The sequence below is a fragment of the Siniperca chuatsi genome, linkage group LG2 (assembly GCF_020085105.1).
Source record: "Siniperca chuatsi isolate FFG_IHB_CAS linkage group LG2, ASM2008510v1, whole genome shotgun sequence".
Lineage (NCBI taxonomy): Eukaryota > Metazoa > Chordata > Actinopteri > Centrarchiformes > Sinipercidae > Siniperca > Siniperca chuatsi.
This window is the reverse complement of record NC_058043.1, coordinates 15319114-15342552: the sequence shown is the minus strand read 5'-3', so window position 1 is coordinate 15342552 and position 23439 is coordinate 15319114. Positions and strand designations below refer to the sequence as shown.

The window sequence follows — 23439 nt, the reverse complement described above, 5'->3', positions numbered from 1 at the left end:
AGTGTTTCTGGCCTGTAGTCAGTCTGGGCTCTGTCATATAGATCCACTGGTCAGAAATCCAGAGAATGTTCTTTCTGTCTTTACTTATATATTTCACCTTGTACAATCATTTATATACAAACTTATATTCAAGACCTACAATTACATATTTTAGACGTGTGAAATTCCCTCCTCCAATAACCTTGCACTTAGGTCAGTCAAGGCTGAGACCCCCACTGCATTCTGGTTGATGAGGATCTTGCACTAGAGTTTCTGTAGCTGAAAGTACACCGAAAATCCTTTTCTTTTTCAAGACCGGGTTGCCGTGTTGTACCAAATCCTATTCTCATTTTTAAATTGTATCCTTCTAAAGCACGCTATGGTACCAATACGTCTAATGAATACAAATTCATACCTCCATCAGCAGCAGGAGCATGTCACGTGACTGGTCCAGGAAGCGTCTGTTGGTAGCGAGTCGTTCATGCCACCACGGGGCAGGTTCGTATCCAATTAACTTGTTACGTTGTTTGTCAGCTTCCTTTACATGTTTATGTTTGTAGTTTAGTCATATGAAGAGTTTTGGCGATATCGCCTATTTGACTGAAGGATAGTGGAGCATTGTGTTTGTAACGTAAGCGGAAGTGAAATTTGACAGCTAGCAGGTGGACTCGTGCGATAAACGTTTTCTGCAACGTTCATCTGTCGGTGTGTGTGTATTGTGTTTTTACTACACGGGTAAACGGCTACGGGGAAATGACTAGTAAAAATAACGAATGGGCTGTGCTAAAGTAGCGCAATATATAAACTGACAGTTTGTAGAGTCCATCGACTCCTATGTTTGAGATAAAATCACCACGTACGTTCACTAACGTTACGAGCGGTTGGTAGTCAAGTTTACTTTAACTGCTACTTTAATATCTTGCAGTTAGTGTCGTGTTTTTCAACTGCTTGAAAAGCCTGCGACCGAGAAATAATAATCCCCCAAGTTTATTTTTGTGATGTTTTGTTTCCTGGCTGGCGAGAATCGAGTGAAAATAAAAATTGTGATGCATAAAGATCATTCCCACGAATCGTGAATCACATATCTGTCAAAATAATCGCAATATGATGGGTTTTTAACCATGGAAACGAGTGTGTGTGGTGGTGTGTTTCAACGTGAACTGGAGCAGTTCCCCAGTGTCAGGGACGGACACAGTAACAAGCCTTGAACTGCACACGTTTCTGTGTTAGCATTTTTACATTGATAATTAAATTGAAGTCACAGATTTAAGCCGTTATATTCCCTTAAAAATGCATGAGTGTTGGATAATGGAGCAAAACTTTTCTGGAATATAAAAACTTGTGACAAAACTTGAAAGAATCTAATCTGTACAAGTAATTACTATTTTAAACTGGAACAGCTGAGTATAAAAAAAGTGTTAACTTATAAACCAAATATTAATATATTTGAATATATTTTTAAAAATCTAAACCTATTTTACAAAGTACAATTGCTTCATTTCTCGATTTTTTTTTTTTTTTTCATACACGCACACACACACAGAGTAGATACAGTATATAAGATAGAAGAGAAGATATCTTTGTTTGGTGGATGGAATAGAGTCACACCTTGTGAACTAAGTTAAAAATGTACTTAAACATCATAGGGAAGTTTGTTTTTTATCAGCAGGATACAGTAGATGAGTTTGTCCAATGACCTCCCAGTTTTTTGGTTTATGTCTGTTACTTCAATGTAATCATTAGTACAGAATGTAAAGCATAAAGTGAGGCTACAGGAAGCCATATGTTCTGTCATTCAGTGTTATCAATTTGACTACATTTGCTTGTCTTCATCTTCTTATTCACTCGTTGAGTTTTACTGGATTGTTGATACTGAACCAAGAGGTTGAACTTTATCTCAGCTTGATTTGCATAAAAGCATGGACAGGTGGGCACGGTGTTGATGACAGATACACTGACTTCAAATTTTCTTCCAATCTTCATATGTGAAAGAAAGTATCTTTTGGATGCCTTTATTATCCACAAGCTATTCACAAGTACGATACTGCACATCTTTTTGCTGGGATGTGAGAAAGACTTCAGTTAGATGACTCTGGTTTAAGTCAAACTTCAATTTGAGGATGATTGTTGTGATTATTGTCTGAAAAACAAAGCAAATAAATGGTGGACATAATTTACATCTCTGTCAGTCCCATTTTTACCAAGCACTTTATACTGTAGCATTCAAAACCCACATATTGCTTGAGTTTTGATGATGTAGAATAGGATTTATTATCCCAGGATCACAAGTTTGCAGTCATAAGGGCATCTTCAATTAAAAGCGTGTACTTTGGACTGAAGACTAACAACATGGTTATTAGTCACAAAGCAGGACAGTTGAATAGGCTCATCAGTTTCTTATGATAGTGAGTGAATAGATTAAACATCCCTGCAGTTCTTGTCAGAAGACTCATGTTATTTACTTCAGACAACTTGGCTGTGACAAATTTGGCCACAAGGATGCAAACCATACATACAGCCATATCTCTGCAGTCATGAACAAAACTGCTCAGTAATTAGACAAGTCCTCATTGTACAGGTGGGCACAGTGGTCTCGCTTGGCACCTGGAATCACCGCTTGATGTTAAGAAATTCCTCATAATTTCACCAGAGTAAAAGTCAGACCGAGGAAGTTTTATGAATACAAGAGTGTGTTAAGGTCGATTGAGAGTCATGTGATGGCCTGTGTGTGCTCAGAAGAAGAGAGGATGCCCTTTTTGTTTTTATTGCTTACTCTTTATGGCAAATATGATGGATAGATGAGTCAATTTGGAGCGGGAATGTGGTGTTGATGTTCTAAGCTGATCGAAAATAAAAGCAGCTTGTGACTGAGGAGGAAACACGTGTTGGAATAAAGTGAAAAAGTTCTGCATAAGAACTGCACATGAAAGTCGAAACCTGAATGACGATAGTGTCTTTTAAGATAATATGCCACTTTCTGTGGGGAAATTAGCAGAAAAAGTAACAGCCTAGAAGTCAATAGAGAAAAAGAGTACACGCACTACATAGATTAAAAAGAGCAATGTAATGAGAAATGAAAATAAAACATATACAATAGGAGGAAAACAGTGTGTTTGTCAAATATATACTTTTTCAGCTTTCGTGTTGTTAATCTTTGACATGTTTTATTGTCAATAAGAAAATCTAAATGTTATGACCACAGTAATCCTTAACAATGTAAATCAGAACTAAAATTCAGCTGTTGTTGAAGCAGTCAGTAGTCATGAGGTGGCCTTTGTTTGCATTGCCACTGTGTAAACATGATTGCGGAACAGCAGGGATTCCAGATGTTGCAATCTGTCATAATATGAGCTGCATACTGTGGGTGTTCTGTTCAACGTGCACAATTTTCTGTCTCCCTAGAGCGAGAGAGGGGAAACGGTCATTGTTTCTGGTCATTAATCGGGTTTATAACATCTAGGCCATGGGTCTAACAATAGCTCTATAATGCCACGCAGCTGCAAACTACAGCTGGATGTTTACTACTACTACTATTACTTTGTTTTTCATATACCAAATGTCAGTGAGGGCGGTAATGAAGATGTGGTATCTACATCGAGACACTGATAATTTGAAATGTCTGTTGGTGTCCCATTTGCACTTTGTTTTGCATGTTGTGGTCAATAGAACAGGGTTTTTCCTCTGACTGCTATCAGTTGTTTTAGATATGAAGCAGTGTGTGGATTGTGTGCCTATTCTCATGTCCCTTCTAATTAGAGTCATAATGATTTTGACTAGGGCCATTTTGACTTACTGTAAGTATTTCTATTTTCATCATGCATGACTTTTCTGTTTCTGACGGGAATGGGGCTTCCATAATTGAAGGACTGATCACCGGTGCATCATTTCCCAGAGCAGTTTTGACCTTTTTCAGACATTAGCATTTCAAAATGTGGTTTAAACAGGAGCTCCACCACTTTTAAACATCAAAGTCTGTTTATAGGTCTTGGGGAGTACTACTGCGCATGTGAAAAAAGCTGCATAAAGCCTTTTGAGTCAGCGTCAGCTGGATCTGAAGACTACAAGTTTAAAAATGGAAAAAATCTGGAGGTGTGATGTTAGAAAGAAGTGAGCTTACCAGACCTCTCTAGCCCGCTCCTCATCTCTGCTTGAGGCTAGCAGCTCGAGGCTACATTAGCCGCTACTAGCGTAACACACCAGAATGTCGGCTGTCGACATTGTAGGTCATGTAGGCACCAGGAAGAAGATTATATGGAATAAAAAAGGCAATATCTCTGGGGTTTTTAACTGTGAAAAGTCAGACAGTGTTATAGGAGTGCATTGCTAAATCAGTGGAGTACTCTTTATGACCAGACAGGGTGTCCAGATAGTGTAGGCTGCAAATCTTTGATACTAATAGGACTCTGATACCTACAATAAATAACACCAGGAACAAGTGCCTAACAAGCTTCACTTTCTTGCCAAACCTTGACAGGATATTGCTCCAGTGTGTTGGATTTAGTGGCATTTAGTGGTGAAATTACAGTTTGCAAGTATTTGAATACCGCTTGCATCACCCTCCCGTTCCGAGTGTGTAGGAGAAACTACGGTGGCCATGAAACTCGCTAAAAACGCAAACGGCCCTATCTAGAGCCAGTGTTTGGTTTGTTTGTTCTGGGCTACTTTAGAAACATGGTGGTGCAACATGGTGAGCTCCGTGGAAGGGGACCCGCTCCCTCTGTAGATATAAACGGCTTATTATAAGCTAATGAAAACACAACAATTCTTATTTTCAGGTGATTATACACAAATGAAAACATACTTATAAATATTATATTCCATTTCTGCCAATAGCTCCTCCTAAATGTTACACACTGGACCTTTAATACTGGCCTCTCTGTACTGGTTGCTTTCCAAATACAGAATTGATTTTTTTTGAGATCCTCTAAGTCACTTACATGGCATTAAATATTTTTGAATATTTTACGGCTTCAAAAATTAAAATCCAAAACTTATATCGGGTAAAGAAAGCTCTGTTATCCTAGAATGCAATAAGAGCAGGCAAACTGGAGGCAAGCACCCCCACCACCACCACCACCAATATGGTCGGACTTTCCCAGCACTGTACCAACAGCAGAACTGTTGTACTGGAAGCTCAAAGCCCCTGAGCAAAGTGCAAAGTCTACACCCCTGCTCCACCACTATCCACTGATCATTACACTCACTATCACGGCACCACATCACCGACTTTCAAGGGACTTTAGAACAACCGGAGAAAGAGACCTTACTAAGTAATTTATTGCTCATTTATTTTGTCTTCCAGTGTATTTTGAAGGTGACATTAACTATTACTTTACATTCATGGGGGTTCAAAGTATTTATCTGTACTGGCTCTTAGATGTTTAAATTTGACTTTTGATATTCCAAAAGAAATGTGTGTGTGCATTGTTAAAAATGTTGAAGATTCATATTATGAGTGGGACTTCCTTTCTCAGTTGTTCTCTTTTCTGCTATGTGGCATTCATACGGCAAAGTGCAAATATTTTTCATTTAATTTCATTTAGTTTTAGGGACAGGGGAGCTTTCATGTTTAATGTGCTTTTGTCACAAACATTTAGAGCTGAAAAAAATGTGTTGGTTAATCAATTAGTCAAGCCGACAGAATATAAATCAGCAACTATTTTGATAATGGATTCTTTCAGTCATTTTTTTAAGCACAAATGGCAAACATTTGCTGGTTCTAGCCTCTTAATTCTAAGGATATGCTGCTTTTCTTTGTCAAATGTGATCTCTTTGGGTTTTGGACTGTTGTTCAGACAAAACAAGACATTTGAATACATCACCTTGGGCTCTGGGAAATTATAAGACATTTTATAGGGAACTTTTCTGACATTTTATAGACAAAACAATCAAGAAAATAATCAGCAGATTAACCGATAGTGAAAAATAATCATTAGTTGCAACCCTACAAACATTTTGACTGTTATTGTTCATGCTTGGTGTCAGTCATATATTTGATATGATGTCTTAATTGCTCGGTGGTGCTAGATAATTGCCAAATGTAATGTCTCTCATTGCTGTGTTCATACAGGAGTTTGGACGGTTAGGACCAGAGCATGTTTGTGACTGTGTTCTTGCTTCTGGTCACTCTGTGTGCCCAGGGAGGAAATGGCAAGGAGAGAAAGGAGGCACAGAGACCCGGCCATGTGTCGGTGGTGATAGTGGGAGGCACAGGTGACCTGGCAAAGAAGTACCTGTGGCAGGGCTTCTTCCAGCTGTACGTTAACCAGGTCAGTAGTGGAAACACCTTTTCCTTCTACGGCGGAGGGCTTTCACCTGCTGACAAGGCCACACCGGTGCTCTTTGAGATCCTGAAGGCGGTGTCCTGCTCAAAGGATGTATCACAGGAGCGCTGTGCTCTGCTCAAAGAGCAGTACCTGCGGCTCTCGCAGTATCTGCAGCTGAAGACCGTAGAGGACTACCAGGATCTGGCCAAGCACATTGAGCAAGAGCTTCAACAAGAGGGAATACTAGAGGCAGGGAGGCTCTTCTACCTCTCAGTACCGGCCTTTGCATATGCAGATATTGCTGATAAGATCAATAGTAGTTGCAGGCCGACCAGCGGGGCGTGGCTGAGGGTGGTGCTAGAGAAACCTTTCGGACATGACTACAGGAGTGCTCAGATACTTGCATCTCAGCTCGGGAGCTCCTTGAAGGATGAAGAAATGTACAGAATTGACCATTACCTGGGGAAGCAGGTAATAAAATCCTAGGAAGTATGTTACTCCCACCCGTGACTCTGCAATTGAGACGTTTGATTTCATGGTGTGTTTTTCTGCTTTTGTGAAAAGGTGGTTGCAAACATACTTCCGTTCAGAATAAAGAACAAGAAGTTTCTGGATCCCATCTGGAACAAGCACCACATCGAGAGAGTGGAGATTGTATTGAAAGAGACCCTGAATGTTAAAGGTGATTTAAAAATTGCATAAAAACTGTAATGAACTCTTTTGAGACATGAAAAAGTAGCAAGCATTCCTAAGATACAATCATGTGTTCATGTTCTCTCTTGTTGTTTTGTCCTCAAGGTCGTATTCCCTTCTATGACCAATACGGTGTGGTCCGAGATGTGCTACAGAACCACCTGACTGAGGTCATGACCCTGTTGACCATGAGGCTTCCCATGAATCTGAGCAGCAGTGAGGAAGTCCTCCGAAACAAGCTGCAGATATTTAGCTCCCTGCTGCCTGTAGGAAAGAATCAAGCTGTGATCGGCCAGTACCAAGCATACAAAACAGAGGTTCAGCAGGAGCTGAATAAGACAAAAGATCACGTCAGTGTCACACCAACATTTGCGGGTGAGTACTGACAGGTTTTCTCTTTAATTATTATGATTTTATGTATTCTTTACTGTTGAGTTGTAAAAAACTTGCTATACAACAACTAAAGTTCTGTTAATAAGTAATCTTGTTTGTGTATTTCAGCTGTATTGGCACACATCGATGAGGCCCAGTACGAAGGTGTGCCAATTCTTTTGATCTCAGGGAAGATGTTAGATGAACGGGTGGGATATGCACGCATACTTTTCAAGAATGACATGTTTTGTCTTCAGAACCACAACAGCGTTCACTGCAAGCCCAAACAGATAGTTTTCCACTTTGGGCATGGCAGCCTTCAATATCCAGCTATTCTCGTAAGTAAGAATTTATTCAAGCCAGTTTTAATGGACGGTGAGTGGAAGGAAGTGATAGAGCAATCAGATGTCGATGTTCTAGGTTTGCCTATTTTAGACTACTATGTGCATACTCCAACAGAGCAGAGGGAAGCTTATTCAGAACTTATTTCTCACATTTTTGCTGGACGCAAGAATAGTTTCATTAGTACTGAAAACCTGCTGGCTTCCTGGGGCTTATGGACACCACTACTCAGTAGCCTCGCCAGCTCTTTTCCCCGCATCTACCCCGGGGGTGCTGACAACGCCGACCTGCTGGACGTCCGTGTGAATGGGAAAGACATTAGCTACAACAGTGAGGTGGTGATAATCAGCGATGATCAGATGGGTGGCACGTCAGCAAACGGTTTCCAAGTGATGCAAGGCAAATTTCGTAGTGCTGACATGGTGTCTGCCTGGGCTGCGGAGCTGGTGGAGAGGCTAGCTGCAGATATGCAGGAAGCAGCGGAGGCAGCGGTGCACGAGGACGGTGTTTTCCATCTCGCCCTCTCTGGCGGGTCCACTCCCCTCGCTCTGTTCCACAGGTTGGCCCTGCACCACTTCTCCTTCCCCTGGAGGGACACCCATGTGTGGATGGTGGATGAGCGCTGCGTACCGTTGACTGAGCTGGAGTCTAACTTCCACAGCCTGCATGACCATCTACTGCAGCACGTAAGGATACCCTATTTCAACATCCACCCCATGCCTGTGCAGCTCAACCAGCGTCTATGTGTGGAGGAGGACGGAGGAGCGCTGCTGTATGAGAAAGAGGTCAGCGAGCTGGTTAATGGCTCCAGCTTCCACTTTGTACTGCTGGGAGTCGGCTACGATGCCCACACAGCCTCTCTGTTCCCTGGTAGCAAAGTGCATGAACTTGGTGAGAGTCTGGTGGCCCTCACTGAGAGTCCCGTCAAGCCTCACCAGCGTATGAGCCTCACTTTCAGTGCCATTAACAGAGCCCGCAGGGTCGCTCTTTTACTGATGGGCAAAGGCAAGCATGAGCTGATCACCCAGCTGAGCCGAGTGAAGGACAACCCAGACAAATGGCCTGTCACCGGGGTGAAGCCTGTTAATGGCAGCCTTGTTTGGTATATAGACTATGATGCACTTTTAGGTTAGGAATTACATTCTTAACTTGCAATTTCACAGATGTTTTAGGAGCTGCTTTAATTGGTTGGTGGAAAAGATTGTATGAGCCAGCACTTAATGGACCAGTGGTTTTCCATGTTTTACCTTAACCACAAATCACATGTACTGAACATTACTACTGCATTGTTTTCTGATTGATTTCCTACCTTCCAACCAGCCATTAGTTAGAGTTCATAACAGCCAACTTATTAAGGCTCGGACGGTGGTTGTGGAGTTTTCCACCACACAAATGCACCAGCAAGAAAGAGTTGCAGCTGAATTACAATGTAACATTAACAACTTAAAAGTTAGGGTTCAGTCAAAAGCTTTGAAAATGTGTTTGCAGGAACGTAAAGTATTTGCAATTTGCAGTTAATGGGTTAAAAACAACTGGTACGGTCCTGTATATTGAAAGTTCTAATCTTTTTCTGTGTGTGTGTGTGAAATGAATATACAGACTTTTTATAGTTCATCTTAGCCTAATGATGTGTGAGATGATTGACTCTATGAAAATCTGATGTTGTAAACATCTGGTGATTTATTTTCTTATAACCCAGGGTGTTTGTATGATCTCAGGTGAATTTGTGAATTTGCAGTTTATTATGTAATCTTCACTTCTTGATTGTATGTTTTCTATTGTTGAGTGGCAGTGACCCACTTAAAATGTCATCAGTGAGTTAAAAAAGACTGAAATGTGACCGGTCCCATAAATATTATATTTAGTTTGAATGTTAATAATAGAAATACAAACATTTTGGTCTTGAAATGTTTCAGGTATTTCAAAATAGTTGGTGCTTCACTAATAAAGCACAGTCCTGACCCATAGACATCCACATTTCTCTCAAAATTAGATGCCTGTGATCTTTAGGTGCTTTTTATAGATGAAGCCCAAACAAGAGCAGCTTTATTTTAACTTTAGGTTGATTTATTTACTTTCTTTAAATTGAAGGAGTGCTACTGAGTTTCAGCAGTCATATTATTGTGCCTGTGTTTGATCCATCTTGATGAGCATTAGTGTTTCAGCTGAAAAGAAACACTAATGCTGTCCTGCATCCTGGTCTCGTAATACAAACAACAGTGTGGGTCTGTGAAGAACAAGTTGAAAAGAGACTGAATAAGAGTCTGCGATGTAGAGTCACTGCATCTACAAAATATTTTCCACCATGCACTGTAAGATGAGCACTTTGATGCGTCACATTGGCACCACATGATGTAGCGCAGACTTTTTGTCGTAGGCCACAGGAATATTACATGCGTAGGTTGCATTTTGAAGTGTTATGATTGTCTTTGCATAACTGTAATTTTCCTGTTGTTTTAAAGTTTGGCTCATTAGGCGTGAAAGTTTCAAATTGACTTGTGGTGAATACATATCATCTGAAGAGTAATATTCATTCTGGCAGTAGGAAACAGGAGTCAGTTATACCTTTACCCTATTCCAGGCTACCTTTGGAAATTGAAAAGAGTAGGTAAAACCAGTCTACAAGCTGCACTGGCTGGATGTTCCAGTTTAGTTGTGTACATTCATGTATTGTCACCAGAGCTGTTTTCCCAGTTACCTGTTTTGTAAGAGCATTAAGATGATGGGAATCACTTTATGTTCTGGAACAGCATCTGCACTTTTTTAATAACACAACCTGGACATCCTAAAGGTTCATCAAAATAAAGCATTTCCTTTTAATTGTTCTGCTACAATCTGTTTAATGCAGCTTTACTTTTCCAATGAAATAAATATCACTTTCAGTACTGTATACAGATTTCACATTTGTATTTGTATGATTATACTCCAACTCTACTGTGTAAAATCTATATTTATTAGCAAATGAAACAAATGCAAACGATCCATCAAACTATAAAAAGCAAACAGTTTTAACAACCGAGACAAACACCTGCTTTGTGATATTTTTCTGAAGCAAGATTTAAAACGTGAGGAAGATAAAGTCACTTTCCCCCATTTTTTTTGTGTTCCCATGGTTTTAAGTTACAAGCTGCTGGTGGCATGGAAACCACATGAAATCTTAATATGTGGAGTATTAGATGTCAGCGTTGGACAGCTGGACTGCTTTATCGCTCATTGTTTCTGCTCGGGTCCGTCACAGGCTTAGTCAACCAGAGTCCTCCCCTCACCGTGAAAAACCCTGAACAGACACAAGCAGGTGTTATTCCTTTGAAGTGAAAATTCTGTGTATGAAGGGTCCCATACAGTATTTGTATATTTATAAGAAATTCACTCCACCTGTACTGAAAATAGAGAGGACTGTTAGAATGAGGGACATGTAGTACAGCTCAGGGGTGGTTTTGGCCTGTGAATATACAAACAAATAATTTTGATGCTGCAGTTTCCTCTTAACTTAATGATATATTTACAGACTTGTTCTTACACATGCTGTTGCTGTCAGAGTCAAGATGGCAGTGCATAGTCCGTGTCCACATGTCAGCAGCCCAAACACATGATAGGAAGCCCACAAGCTCTGAGGAACCGGGTCTATCAATGTGAATATCACTGAAAAACCTATTAAAAGAGTTGAAGTCTGTATATGTATGTATATAGTTTTATGTCTAAATATATCCTCTTTTTATTGCTTGGGATCAGAGATTTCAGTCATGCTGTTTGTGCAGTACAGTATCTTGATGATATATTGTGAAATACTGTTTATGCATGTGTTTTTGAAATGTCTGATGTGATGGGATTTACCTGAAGCTACGAAGGACAAAGCGATGGAGGCTGACAGGTTGTTCAGAAGAGGCTGCCAGCAGTATCTTGAGGATTTTGGCCTTTAAACAAAAGAGACACCATCTTTAATGCCCCATTCCCTCTTGTACAAATGACCCATGAGCTCACCTGTGTCCTAGTTACCTTCCCATGACGTAGAACTGAGGGACCAGAACGAGTGCCGTGAACACTGCATTCACTATTTGACTACAAATGGAACATGATTAAAACGTGAATTAATATACAGGGTATTTTTCTATCGAATCACAACAGAAACGTGGCTTTTTAATAACTTACAATTTTAACCTCTGGTTCCTCGGTATCCATCTGCTGCTATGATATGCCATGAAGATTAGCATGTAGAGAAACATGTATACAGACAATTACAGTCAGGCAGACTGTATACTGTAACACTATTCCTGATGGCTGTTCAGCTGAAGAAGTGCCAGCAGCTCCCAACGTGAGCAGGAGGAAGGATTGTATTTCACGCTGCACATGCACAGAGACTTCTGCGACATATTGTATTCCCAAAAGCCCAACATCATGCACATATAAATTTAAGCTTGAGGATTAGGTGGTTATGTTTTTGGGTCAAAGCTGAACAGAACAGAATTAAAGATGCAGTATTTTCATAAGATTTTAGAAGAATGCCCTGTATACAGGCTTTCGTCTTAACAGGAACAGAATAATTTCCTCATATTATGTGCAAAAAGTCCTGCTCCGCTTCCAATGTTCCCCCTTTGTATGTGTCCAAAATAGCTACAGCTGGCAACATATCACCCCTGCCCCATATTGACACACAATGAAACATCCCACCCATTTGCTTTAAATCTGTTCACTCGTGATACTCATGCTGTTAAGTCTTCCAGAGAGTCAAACAAACAACCAAGATGCCTGTCGACTACAGTGGGACATGGGACATTGGCAGCAATGTCAATTTTGAGGGATACATGGTTGCACTTGGTAAGTGTCACTGGTTCTTTTAAAGATGATTTGTGAATTTACACCTGACATTTGAGTGTTTTCTTTAATTGAATGTTTAATTATGATATGAGGGAAAATACTTGTGTATAGTTTAAGGCGTAGTTTATCTGTTGTGAATATAACATTTTTCTCAGCATCATTTATGTAAATTAAATGGGAAAATACTTCATCAGTGTGCATTTTCTTTTTGTCAATGACCTGGACAGTGTCATATGTCTAGTGAAAGTTCATTTAGCGCATGATGGATGTGGTCGCAGAGTAAAGTTAACATGTATAAATGAAGTGAGACCTTGTTTTAACATATTCCTCTCATTTTAACATGCAGGCATTGATTTTGCGACACGCAAGATTGCCTCCATGTTGAAGCCCCAGAAAGTGATTAAGCAAGATGGAGATTGTTTCACAATCAGGACTTTCACTACTTTCAAAAATTACGAGTGTTCATTCAAAATTGGAGAAGAGTTCAAAGAGGTGACTAAAGGAATGGACAACAGGTTATGCCAGGTAAAAACGTTAGTAAAATGTAATATTGTAGTCACAAGATTGTATGCAAGTGTTTCTGTGATTGCTACCACACACTGTAAGAAAATAAAAGCCTTTTAATACAGATTCGTACTCTGTAAACTGTTCTCTGTGGCTGTGCTGTTATCACAAACCATTCTTGTATGTAGTTTTCTGTATGTGATTTCACTTTTGTTTTCTATCAGACTGTGGTCAACTGGGAAAATGATAAGCTGGTGTGTGTTCAGAGAGGAGAGAAGAAGAACCGAGGGTGGACTCACTGGATTCAGGGAGACGAGCTTCATCTGGTATGACTCTGCAGTTTTTATTCTCGTGGCCTCTTACAGTCCAGTTAGTGTTTGTGATCAACAACTCCTGATACTAATGTATAGTTTAGTTTTACAACTTCATGTTTTCTTTCTTTTCAGGAGCTTACTTGTGAGGATCAAGTCTGCAAGCAAATTTACAAAAGGGCTCTGTGATCTTGTCTTTTAAAACCATTTCAGACTTCAGAGAACTTCCTTTGCAGTATTTACATGAAACGAGCTAGCTAGCATAAGCCACATAAAGTAGCTTCTATACTTAACAAAGAGCATGCAATTTGTAATGTGTGTGACATTTAAACATTGTTGTACCTCCACCGGACTACACAATGATGCTATAAAACTTGTACATTAAAAAAGGAATTAAACTCAAGAGTTGTTGGTTCACTGACAAGAATTAAATCTGTGAAATCATGCAGACATGACCTTGAAATTCATCATTTAATATACAGACTGCACAATAAGGGTCTGATGGTTCGTTTGGGTCCCTGCTCATGTAGGAGTAGATGGAAATGAGGATGCTGATATACTGGCCAAAATTACATTTACATGAGTAAAGCTGAGGGTAAAACAATCATAAAGAGACAAATGCAAAAAGTATGGCAAGAATACTGGGACATAAACGATACAGAAAGACACCTTTATAATATCCAGAAACATGTTGGGTTGGGAAGAAGGCTGGACAGGAACCGAAAGGAAGAGGCAGTCATTACCCGTCTCAGGACAGGACATACTGGACTTAATAAGACACTTCATAAAATAGGTAAACACCCAAATGGTGGATGCACAAACTGTGGTCATCCTGAAACTGTCCAGCATGTGCTGCTGGAGTGCAGGGCCTATGAGGAGGAAATGAAGGAACTGACATTAGCATTAAAGAAAGCTAAGCTATGTTTCCCTGTAAGGAACATACTTGGAGATGTGGCACGGGGAATATACAATCACCTAATTAAATACCTGAAGGAAACAGGGTAAATGGAGAGAATCTAAGTATTTTTGTCTTTTATTTGTCTTTACTGTTGCACACTCAAGTCAGGTAGGTGGCAGTAATGCACCTGCAAGCTGGTTGTCAACCGCCAAACAAAATGAAGAAGAAGAAGAAGCGGAAAAGGAAGAGGTGCAGCAGCAGCTGCTGGTTTGTCGGTAAATGTGTGCCGCGAGTTTTCGGTTTTAGCTAACTGTTAGCTTCAAGCAAACAACCTGAAATATGTGTTTACGAATTGCGCGTTGTTTGGTCTCTGATACCTTGATTTTGTGAGAATTTTCCCAATTTCGTAACTTAATTGCAGCCGTGGTTGGTCAAAAGTGTCTCCTCAAGAAAATGTCTGTTGATAAAGACGAGACCCAACAGGTAAGAGCGTTATTTTAACGTTGCTACGTTACGTGACAGCTCGTCAGATTTGGCTAATATTAACGCTAGCTAGCTAGCTAGCTAGCTATAGCTACAAATCCGTTGGCTGCGGGTAAACTTGAGTAAAAGTAGCACTGTAACGTTACCACACTGTGAAAGTATGTTATTGTTATTTTCCAAAAAATGTACTTAAAGTATCAAAAGTAAAGGTATTCACTCTGTAGAATGAAAAATGGCCCCTGTCAGTGTTTTAGTATTATTATATGATTTTTTTAAATTAATATTGGTGCATTCTTGTGTAACGTTATGCTGTATTTTACTGCTGTAGATGTTTTAAGGTTGTGCTAATTTTAACTACTTTATATACTGTTGGGTAGTTTAATCTAAAGCAAAGCATCATATTCTATAAGATCATCATATGTTTGTAGTGTCGCTGTCCTGAGAGAGCCACGTATCTCTACAAAGTCAACTTTTCATGAGCTCAGAAAAACAGCCCTGATTTCCAGCTAATCCAAGGAGGGGTTTAAATAGTTTATTTAATTTAAGAAGTAGAATTTTCTCGACTCATAAAGAAACATTTAATCCTTCAGTGTATCATCACCAAATGTGGAGATACGTGGTTTTCACTGGGCAGGAAGGGTATCTGAGAAGCAACTAAAGACAAATGTAGTGGAGTGAAAAGTACAATATTTCCCTCCTGAATTGTAGTGGAGTAGAAGTATAAAGTTGCATAAAATGTAACTACTCAAGTAAAGTACAAGCACCTCATTTACTTGAGTAAATGTAGTTAAATTACATTCCACCAATGTGTTAAACATTAGGGACATCACCAGATAGGTAAAAAGCATTACAGTATCATCCCTATGGTCAAGTATGTAGCACCATGTGGATTTCTTTTAATTTGATTTAGTTAATGTTTTGAATTTCAGAGGTTAAAGGCAGCAGTCCATTATACTGTGGGGCGCCTGTGTCAGAAGATCGGAGAGGACCACCGGAGAGAGTTCAGTCGACAAGTCATAGCAGCAATAGCCGAGACAACTTTCAGACAATGTGGTGGGTGTCAACAAGGATATTAGTCCAGCCTACGCCATCAGAGACATACATCGCATAAAAAAGTCATTAAAACTCAGACATCCTGTTGTCAAGTGTACAGCTTCAAATTATGAATCTCATCTACAGTAGTTTTCTGCGTGGATAGATATATTTTTTTTTACATTTGTTCAGTAAAACAAACTTTGTTCAGTGTTATATGTCCAACAGAGCTTTAGGAATTTAAAATTTCTATTAGTGTAACATACTAAAAGATCAAAATTTTACTCAAACATCATTACAAAGCACAACAGTAATTATACAACCTACCAGCAGATCCAGTCACTTGAATCAGCTGAGTTACCATTATTTATTTAAATGAGTAATATCTTGTAAAGCTTAAAATATATAGCTTTGTTGTTATATTGTAGTGTTTGCAAGGATGTTGCTTTTTTTAAATAATTGGTTACATGCATTTCTCAATACTGAGTTCACCGTTTCCAAAACTTTGTTTTCTACCAGCATGCATCTCGGTACAACAGTTAATCTCACATCCAGAATGCCCTCATGCAACCGAAATACTTTATATATATATATATATATATATATATATATATATATATATATATATATATATATATAGTGTGTAATGTGCTACCTTTCAGAATGTTACAGAAATAAACCAGAAATCCTGCAGTATGCCTCAATGTTTTATTTTTTTTACTTTTTTACAGAGTAATTCCATAATACAACTAAAGTTATCCCAGTAATGTAATACAAAAAGCATGTTTATACACCATATGCACATGTATGGGATAGCTACTACTGTAATTTATACAGCTATACAATAAATATACAGCAGTGCTACACAACCCTGTCTTCTGCATTTGGCCACAATTTACTATCCACTTCACAACTTGTGTCCTCTCATGGCAAAATAATCTCTTTGCATACCCAATCCATCCCTGGCAATTTTCTGCAGATATGTTCAGGCACCCAGCAGTCATTGCCCCTCTGTGTGTCATTGTTTACATTCCAAAGATTTGCTTCTTTTTTATAGATAATATGAAATTGAAAAGCAAAATCACCTGGATAGGTCTTCAGTCTTTTTTTTATATATATATTTTGAAATTTTTATAAAAGTTGTAGATGCAAATTGGTGTTATTTTATAAAGACAGTATGTAAAAATGTGCAGTTTTGCTGGTGTTTGAGTGAAAAAGCCAATGAATTTCAAAAGATTTAATTCATTTTGTGTCAAAACAATGAAACGCTGCTGTTGTCTGTGTAAAGAGTACTAGGAAATGTGTGTAACTAACTGTAAAGAACTTTAATATTTTAACCCCTCCTGTCTGTAAATAGTTGGGCAAAATATTAGTAACAACATTCAATACAATGCCGTTTCATAATTGCCACAGGTCAATCTAAACTCAACATCCCACTGTTGACTCACTTTTTTCCAGATATATTTGCTAAAGACCTGGAAGCCTTTGCAAGGTGAGCATCTTTATTTTTGTAACCATATTAACAGATGAGTTAACCCTAAACTGTCTTTAAAATGTAGCCAAAATACCAGGTGAGGTCTTTTGTTCATTTGTCTTAGTCGAACTAGTATAATCTCAACTTTTTCATAATCTCTTTTTATTCATCTGATTTACATTCTCAAATTTCATTTCAGGCATGCTAAAAGAAGCACAGCGTCTGCGGAAGATGTAAAGCTTGTAGCCCGTCGCAGTACTGCATTGGTGAGTTATTTCCACTGTACTGTCAAAAGGGAATTATAGAGCACTCAGTCATGTATACCACGTCTAGTAACGTATGAGCCAACAAGTCCAAATCAAACGCATATAGTTATGCCAAGTAAATGTAGGCCACTCAAACACATTTCATCCTAGTAATGCAGTATACTGGAACCGTGTGGGAGTATATATATTCTGCAGCAGAGCAAATGTAATGTTTAATTTGCCTTTATTTCAGTCCATCTACATACAAAATAAAAGTGAAGAACTGAACCAGGAGCAGAGGGATTTGAAAAAGAAGAATACTGGGAAGAGGAAGAGCAGAGACACTGAGGAGGAAAGCAGAGAATAAAGGACAAGACACAGGCAGACTTGCAGCGTCTCACTTGTGCCCAACATTCAAATAAACATGAAAGCTGACTAATACAAGGTGTCACAGTCATTCTGTTATAGGAATTATGCATTTCAACTTTCATGAATTCTACAGCATACAGTAGTTTCTTGTACACTTTGAGCAGGTTTAGAACAAATTAAGACGTGTCCTGGGACCTGCTGATGCAATGTCAAAGTATAGTGCATTTGAACTGATTTAATGTTTTGTTTTTTCAAAGCTCTGTCAAATTGACACTTACTACAAGAACTCTGAACCTAACTTCATAATCTTCTATTAGAGCGGTTTAGACTGCTAAATTACATACCTGCCTTGTTTCTCCAGAATGTAACAAGAATGATCTAAATATGTGTTGTTTTGCAGGTGGGGAAACCTTAAATGTACTGTTAAGACTGCCGGCCAAACTATCCATAGCATACACTCAGTGACCACTTTATTAGGTACATCTGTACAATCTAATATCAATCCAATACACGTGCATTTATTTCTAATTTTATGCCTGTAACTTATTTTTTCTCTGACAGGTGTTATTTGAACAGTTTCAGCATGGAGGTGGTGTTGTACTGAGTGTATTACACTCAGTTGCTTCTAATATTCTGCCCCCTTCATGTATGTAACTAGGGTGGACAAATATTACAATATACTGTAGTCCAGTACACCACCACCTATGGCCTCAGTATTAAACAAATTAATTTACACATTTGACAACTGTCAACAAAAAATTATAAACTTCTTACAAATGAATTGCAATTGATTGTACAGGTGTACCCAAATAAAGTGGCCACTGAGTGTCAAAGGCCACCTAAAAATCCTAATCACCACTTCCAAGGCTCAGCAATGTGCCATCAGTTGTCTTATTACTTTAGCCAAATTAGTGTAGATAACTATTGTTTTGAGAGGTTATGCCACATTGCTGAGCTCATCTGTTTACGGTTAAAATAAAGATAATGACCCCGTAAGAACTTGTCTCTAACCTTAAAAGTAGCTGTGAATAATCAAGAAGGGATAATTCACTCTGACAAGCCATCAAAAGCAGCAAAAAGACAGGTACTACCCCATGTCATGTCTGAGAAGGCCACACACTGAAAGTGTTGGAACTTCCGTCTTCGTCCTTCAGAACACACTTCAGTCAGGGTTCAAACGGAGACCTCGACCAGCAGAGCCCAAGGTCCCTAGATATGTGAATCGAATTAGATGTTTTTTTATTTGACAAATTGACTCAAGTAATATCAACTAAGCATCTATTCAAATGAACTTTATTATACAACTCCCTTCATTTGACATGTTTTTAAACACCTCACAAAACAAGAGCTACTGGGAACCATTGGACACACCACTCCACGTTCTCACACTATCACTCGCGTCTCCCAGAGTCTTCAGCAGGTGTCATCCACATCAAGTACACACTTACAGATCAGTTCAATAACATGAAAGCACACACCATACAGCATTCAAATCAGATAATATAAGCAATACAAATATTCATCACAACATTCCACTACATTTTGATATTTCTGCACTTGATCGACATACTTAAAGAGTAAGGAAATACTTGCAAAGATTAAAAAAAAAAAATCTTGAAGTACTAATTAAAGAATGTCCATGTTAGGGGGAGGCGCTCGTAGCATCTGCAGCTTCCACTCACACACTCAAAAAGCAGTCAAATTGGGCTCTTTCACCGCACAACCAGTCCGTTTCACGCGTCTCTCCGTTCGCTCACTCATCGCTTCACTCTTCGCCACAAGCCATCCTCAATCGCACTCATCAGTTCTTAAAATGTCAGTTGCGCAGTTCTTTCCATTTAAAAGTGGATAAAAGTGAAAACACCCACCGTCTCTTAGAACATGCGGAGTGAAGCCGTTCTTTGATGGCATAGCATTTACAGGTGGGAAGAGGGAGAATGATACCGATATCACCCCAAGAATGCTGCCAAATAGGAGCTTCCTCACAGGAAAATGGAAGAGAGGTGAACTGCAGAAGAGATTTCAATGAAGGCTTTTCCACAGAACTTGACTGCAAATAAAGTTGCACTTAAAACATTTAGGTTTCAACCAGATTCTTCCCAATGCAAGATTGCCTTTTTAAGTCGATGACAAAGCCGGATAATGGTAAACCACAAACATTCATGCATTTTTCAAAATGGTTATCACATTTCACAATACATGCATTAGAGAATCCAGTTGAAATGGATACAAACAAATGAGACATCAAAAATAGCACTTTAGTCAGACATCCTGGTAAACAATTCACTTCAACACTTTCTAAATTAAATCTTTAGCTTGTTTTCCAAATGTACAAAACATCTTCCACAAAAGTGTTAAAGTTTTCAGATACGCATCAACACCGGAAATTAATTTTGAAAAGACTCATCTTTTTCACAATACTTACCATACAAACATTTAACTTACATACCCCACCCAGATGACTTTGACTCCATACTGGACCCAAAACCTGAGCTAAACCCACTGCCACTGGTTGTAGAGTTTGACCCTGTTCCCCAGCCAAGACTGGCTGAGCTGGTGCCATAATTGCTGTTGCCTGTACTGAAAGACTGACTCTGGTCCCTACTAGAGCTTGTTCCACTGGGGGTGCTGCCTGAGGTGGATGTCTGCTGCTGGCTAGCCAGCATGCCCATCATCCCCCAACTACTCTGCAGAGCAGCTTGAGCAGCGGCCATCATAGCAGGGTTCAAACTGAAGGAACCAAAATTAGCCAGACTACTGTTAGTGCTGCTCCCTAACCCACTACGGCTGCTACCAAATGCTTGAGCTCCAAAACCATTCCCAAACCGTGCTGTGCGATCAAACTGCCTATTGCCATGTTTGGGCTCAGCATTTGAGATGTGAACGCTGACACCTTTGATAATTAGGTCCTCTCCACAGAGAGACTGGGCAACCTGTAAGGGGAAAAAAAAGGGAAAAAAAAGACACGAAATCAGGTCATTTGGGCAGCGGTACCACTATAACAGGAAGTACTTTATACACATTTAACATTATACCTGATCATCTGCAAATGTAACAAAGGCAAAAGCACGGAATGGCTTGGGGATGAAGACATCTGTGACTTCTCCATACTGCATAAAGAACTGCCGAAGGTCGTCTGTGGTCATGTCTTCTGTGCAACGGCCAACAAACACTTTCCGGCTCCTCAATGGCTCATCTGGACCTTGCTGTAAACAAAAATGACTAGTGTATAATACTGCAGGTTTATAGTGTTAAGAACCATGTTATAACGGTTTTCATTCCCATAATGTGTGGGTATACGCATGGACATTACCATATTCACCTTCGAGTTAGGGAGCTTGCAGTCACACCATCTTCCGTCAATCATATGGCGCTGGGAGATCACCTTTTCCTGAGCCTCATACTCTGTGAATCTCACAAAGCCAAATCCTTTAGAGTTTCCTGTCTTGGCATCTCGTTTTACCTGTGAGAAAACGCAAACATCCAGCAATGACGATCAATTGTCACCACATAAAACCAACGCGATATGCATTTTTATTAATGTTACTAATGTTATACCTGAACCATTATGACTTCTCCAAATGTGCTAAAGTAGTCTTTCAGGTCCTGCTCAGTTGTTTTCCAAGGAAGACCCAGCACGATCAGGTCAGATGTCTTCATGTCCCCTCTCTTCATTTTCACCGCAGAGGATGCATCAATTTCCTCCATTTTCCTTTTGTTGTCTAAAATGTGATCAACACAAAGAGAAATTAATTTGACAGCTGTAAGATGTTACTTTCCTACTGACTTTGTAAATAATTTCCAAGACCAAAGCTGTACAATAAAAAAAAAATGAAATTCACTTTCTTTGAGCAAAATTATTTTTCTTCGTCCTCATTGTTGCCATTGTTCTGCTAATAGATTTTTGATGTGAACATTTGTCCATGTACTTTTTACAACTGTAACACAAGTGCATAATCTTAACTATCTCTATAAATAGAATGACTGTATGAAAATGGATAAGTAACATGTATGTCTTTCATGTCATTAAATTTGAATGATTATGCAGTTGTTAGGGCCTACCTACAGTTGCCCATAGCTTATTAGGTCCACCTAGCTTAAATTAATACAGTCCAATACAAACGCCCCTCCAATAAATCCAAGAAGTTTTTGTGGAAACGGTTTTAACTTAATGGTCATTTTAGAAGCTGTTGTTGGAGGTCCTGATAAATTGTAAGGCAATACACTCATAGTTGTTCTCATTTTTATCAACCCATTCACATATATAACGGTTGTAGACTAAACATTACAAACACCTCAGTATAATGCAATACAATCAACACCAACGACTACAGCCTCTAAAATGACCATAAAGTTAAAACAACACAACTTTAAAAACAGTTTCAACAACTTCCAAGAAGATAGTACTTATTGCAGGGCTATTGTATTAGCTTGCCTAAATAAATTGACAACTTCGTATACACAAAACATTGATCTTGTTTTGCTCATTTTGTGAATGGATTTTGCGCCTCAAAGCGCACTTTTGTGGGCGTGGACAAACTAAGCGTCATGTCATTCGTCTATTTTCAGTATGCTGAAGCTACATCATGAATTATAAATAACGTTACATCTAGCCACCTGTTTGGATAACGTGTTATTTAAAAACAAATGAATGCAAAGTGCTCATATTTACCTTTTGGATAGTTCACCACATACACGATATTCCCCCATCCGTTTTCTGGTGCGTGCAGGACCCCTTCTACAAGACGCACTCCTCGCATGCACTGAGACACGGGGCTCCTGAATCGTAGGCCACAAGCCCCTGGAAACTGAGCTGCCACGGTTGAAAGCAGAACAGTGCCGTCGTCTTCGGACGGGATCTCCATGGGTTCCTCGTTTTCCTCCTCTGCCACTCGAATATATACTTCGGCCATTTTCCCAAAAAAGAAGACTTATTGCTTGAATCAAAACAATGCTAAAGTTAGCAGTTAGCTCGCTAGTTGTCCACAATTGCGGCTAACCTTAGCCGACGTTGCTAACAGGACTGAATGAGTCAGGCTAATTCGTTAGTTATATTTGAGGAAAAGACGTCTCAAGTCAACAACAAAAATGGCGTTAGGGTGGGTTTAATCTTAAATTATTTCATAAACAATTCGCTCCGCGTGCGCCAACGAGCGTGCATCGACCTTACTGTTCCTTTGTTCGTAGAGACGTGAGCTGTGTCGTCAACACTGTGCCACTTAATGAAAACTGCGTACGGTCCCTCCGCTAACTAATCCGACAAAACGATTTCCTCAAAATGGCTTGCGCAGGCCGATTAAGTTCGTTAAGGCGCTCGTCTCGTCCCAAATGCAAAGTGAGAACTACGGCATGGAATATTTTTTCCACGAGGCGAAAAAAGATAGCACCAAGTAAGGCCTACCAAAATGGTATTGTTATCTAAGCAAAAAAGGAACTACGTAGTTAGATTGGACGGTTCCATTTTATGGCGGTTAATGTTTTGTAGTGTGTAATTAATATAGGCAGTAATTGAATCATTCGTAAGTATAAAGTTGTAAAACCAACATTGCTATTATAGTCTGTGTTTGTTTTTTGTATAGAATGTAATACAAGTCAATGAATTGTATTGTTGATAATCGCTTTTATTTTGCTCCCCCCTGTAAGGGAGTATGGTAGG

At 39.3% G+C, this 23439-nt stretch overlaps 5 protein-coding genes across 10 annotated transcripts; 3 read left to right on the top strand and 2 right to left on the bottom strand.

Annotated features, from left to right (window-relative positions):
- Positions 1 to 332: 332 nt before the first annotated feature.
- Positions 333 to 10542, top strand: h6pd (hexose-6-phosphate dehydrogenase (glucose 1-dehydrogenase)). 3 transcript variants are annotated; one of them, XM_044216211.1, is made up of 5 exons: positions 333 to 477; positions 6050 to 6716; positions 6810 to 6927; positions 7044 to 7313; positions 7440 to 10542. In XM_044216211.1, exons 2-5 carry the CDS (start codon positions 6075 to 6077, stop codon positions 8783 to 8785), a joined length of 2376 nt encoding a protein of 791 aa, XP_044072146.1. In that variant the 5' UTR covers positions 333 to 477; positions 6050 to 6074; the 3' UTR covers positions 8786 to 10542. The 3 variants fall into 3 exon arrangements, with proteins under 3 accessions (XP_044072146.1, XP_044072140.1, XP_044072153.1); XM_044216205.1 differs by lacking the exon at positions 333 to 477 and adding an exon at positions 4827 to 5249; XM_044216218.1 differs by lacking the exon at positions 333 to 477 and adding an exon at positions 4891 to 5293.
- Positions 9713 to 11930, bottom strand: LOC122885327 (probable intracellular septation protein A). The gene is made up of 6 exons (XM_044216258.1): positions 11802 to 11930; positions 11649 to 11711; positions 11487 to 11566; positions 11173 to 11303; positions 11028 to 11094; positions 9713 to 10929 (listed from the first exon to the last, which is right to left on the bottom strand). Exons 1-6 carry the CDS (start codon positions 11873 to 11875, stop codon positions 10856 to 10858), a joined length of 489 nt encoding a protein of 162 aa, XP_044072193.1. The 5' UTR covers positions 11876 to 11930; the 3' UTR covers positions 9713 to 10855.
- Positions 11931 to 12327: 397 nt separating this feature from the next.
- Positions 12328 to 13685, top strand: rbp7b (retinol binding protein 7b, cellular). Its single transcript, XM_044216274.1, has 4 exons — positions 12328 to 12467; positions 12814 to 12992; positions 13196 to 13297; positions 13418 to 13685. The coding sequence occupies exons 1-4, from the start codon at positions 12395 to 12397 to the stop codon at positions 13469 to 13471; spliced, it is 408 nt and encodes a 135-aa protein (XP_044072209.1). The 5' UTR covers positions 12328 to 12394; the 3' UTR covers positions 13472 to 13685.
- A 719-nt stretch (positions 13686 to 14404) lies between these two features.
- cenps (centromere protein S) lies at positions 14405 to 17855 on the top strand. Its single transcript, XM_044216288.1, has 5 exons — positions 14405 to 14663; positions 15593 to 15716; positions 17154 to 17187; positions 17369 to 17435; positions 17668 to 17855. The coding sequence occupies exons 1-5, from the start codon at positions 14634 to 14636 to the stop codon at positions 17779 to 17781; spliced, it is 369 nt and encodes a 122-aa protein (XP_044072223.1). The 5' UTR covers positions 14405 to 14633; the 3' UTR covers positions 17782 to 17855.
- Positions 16387 to 23222, bottom strand: tardbpb (TAR DNA binding protein b). Of its 4 annotated transcripts, none has more exons than XR_006380094.1 (6): positions 22456 to 23216; positions 21342 to 21505; positions 21106 to 21246; positions 20819 to 20989; positions 19652 to 20716; positions 16387 to 18992 (listed from the first exon to the last, which is right to left on the bottom strand). XR_006380094.1 is itself a non-coding variant. In XM_044216241.1 (5 exons), the coding sequence occupies exons 1-5, from the start codon at positions 22694 to 22696 to the stop codon at positions 20225 to 20227; spliced, it is 1209 nt and encodes a 402-aa protein (XP_044072176.1). In that variant the 5' UTR covers positions 22697 to 23222; the 3' UTR covers positions 16387 to 20224. The 4 variants fall into 4 exon arrangements, 2 of the variants coding, with proteins under 2 accessions (XP_044072176.1, XP_044072166.1); XR_006380091.1 differs by having other exon boundaries at positions 21097 to 21246; positions 22456 to 23214; XM_044216241.1 differs by having other exon boundaries at positions 16387 to 20716; positions 22456 to 23222.
- Positions 23223 to 23439: the final 217 nt, after the last annotated feature.

Coding starts and splice junctions, on each gene's coding strand:
- h6pd (XM_044216211.1), top strand. CDS start 6,075: ATGTTTGTGACTGTGTTCTTGCTTCTGGTCACTCTGTGTGCCCAGGGA. Junction 6,717..6,809: donor ACCATTACCTGGGGAAGCAG/GTAATAAAATCC, acceptor TTTTGTGAAAAG/GTGGTTGCAAACATACTTCC. Junction 6,928..7,043: donor AGAGACCCTGAATGTTAAAG/GTGATTTAAAAA, acceptor TTTGTCCTCAAG/GTCGTATTCCCTTCTATGAC.
- tardbpb (XM_044216231.1), bottom strand. CDS start 22,696: ATGGCCGAAGTATATATTCGAGTGGCAGAGGAGGAAAACGAGGAACCC. Junction 21,247..21,341: donor GAGAAGTCATAATGGTTCAG/GTATAACATTAG, acceptor GTTTTCTCACAG/GTAAAACGAGATGCCAAGAC. Junction 20,717..20,818: donor TTACATTTGCAGATGATCAG/GTATAATGTTAA, acceptor TTCCCCTTACAG/GTTGCCCAGTCTCTCTGTGG.
- LOC122885327 (XM_044216258.1), bottom strand. CDS start 11,875: ATGTTTCTCTACATGCTAATCTTCATGGCATATCATAGCAGCAGATGG. Junction 11,567..11,648: donor CAGTTCTACGTCATGGGAAG/GTAACTAGGACA, acceptor TTTTGTTTAAAG/GCCAAAATCCTCAAGATACT. Junction 11,304..11,486: donor TTTGTCCTTCGTAGCTTCAG/GTAAATCCCATC, acceptor CTCTTTTAATAG/GTTTTTCAGTGATATTCACA.
- cenps (XM_044216288.1), top strand. CDS start 14,634: ATGTCTGTTGATAAAGACGAGACCCAACAG. Junction 14,664..15,592: donor ATAAAGACGAGACCCAACAG/GTAAGAGCGTTA, acceptor TTTGAATTTCAG/AGGTTAAAGGCAGCAGTCCA. Junction 15,717..17,153: donor GACAACTTTCAGACAATGTG/GTGGGTGTCAAC, acceptor ACTTTTTTCCAG/ATATATTTGCTAAAGACCTG.
- rbp7b (XM_044216274.1), top strand. CDS start 12,395: ATGCCTGTCGACTACAGTGGGACATGGGACATTGGCAGCAATGTCAAT. Junction 12,468..12,813: donor GGGATACATGGTTGCACTTG/GTAAGTGTCACT, acceptor TTTAACATGCAG/GCATTGATTTTGCGACACGC. Junction 12,993..13,195: donor TGGACAACAGGTTATGCCAG/GTAAAAACGTTA, acceptor GTTTTCTATCAG/ACTGTGGTCAACTGGGAAAA.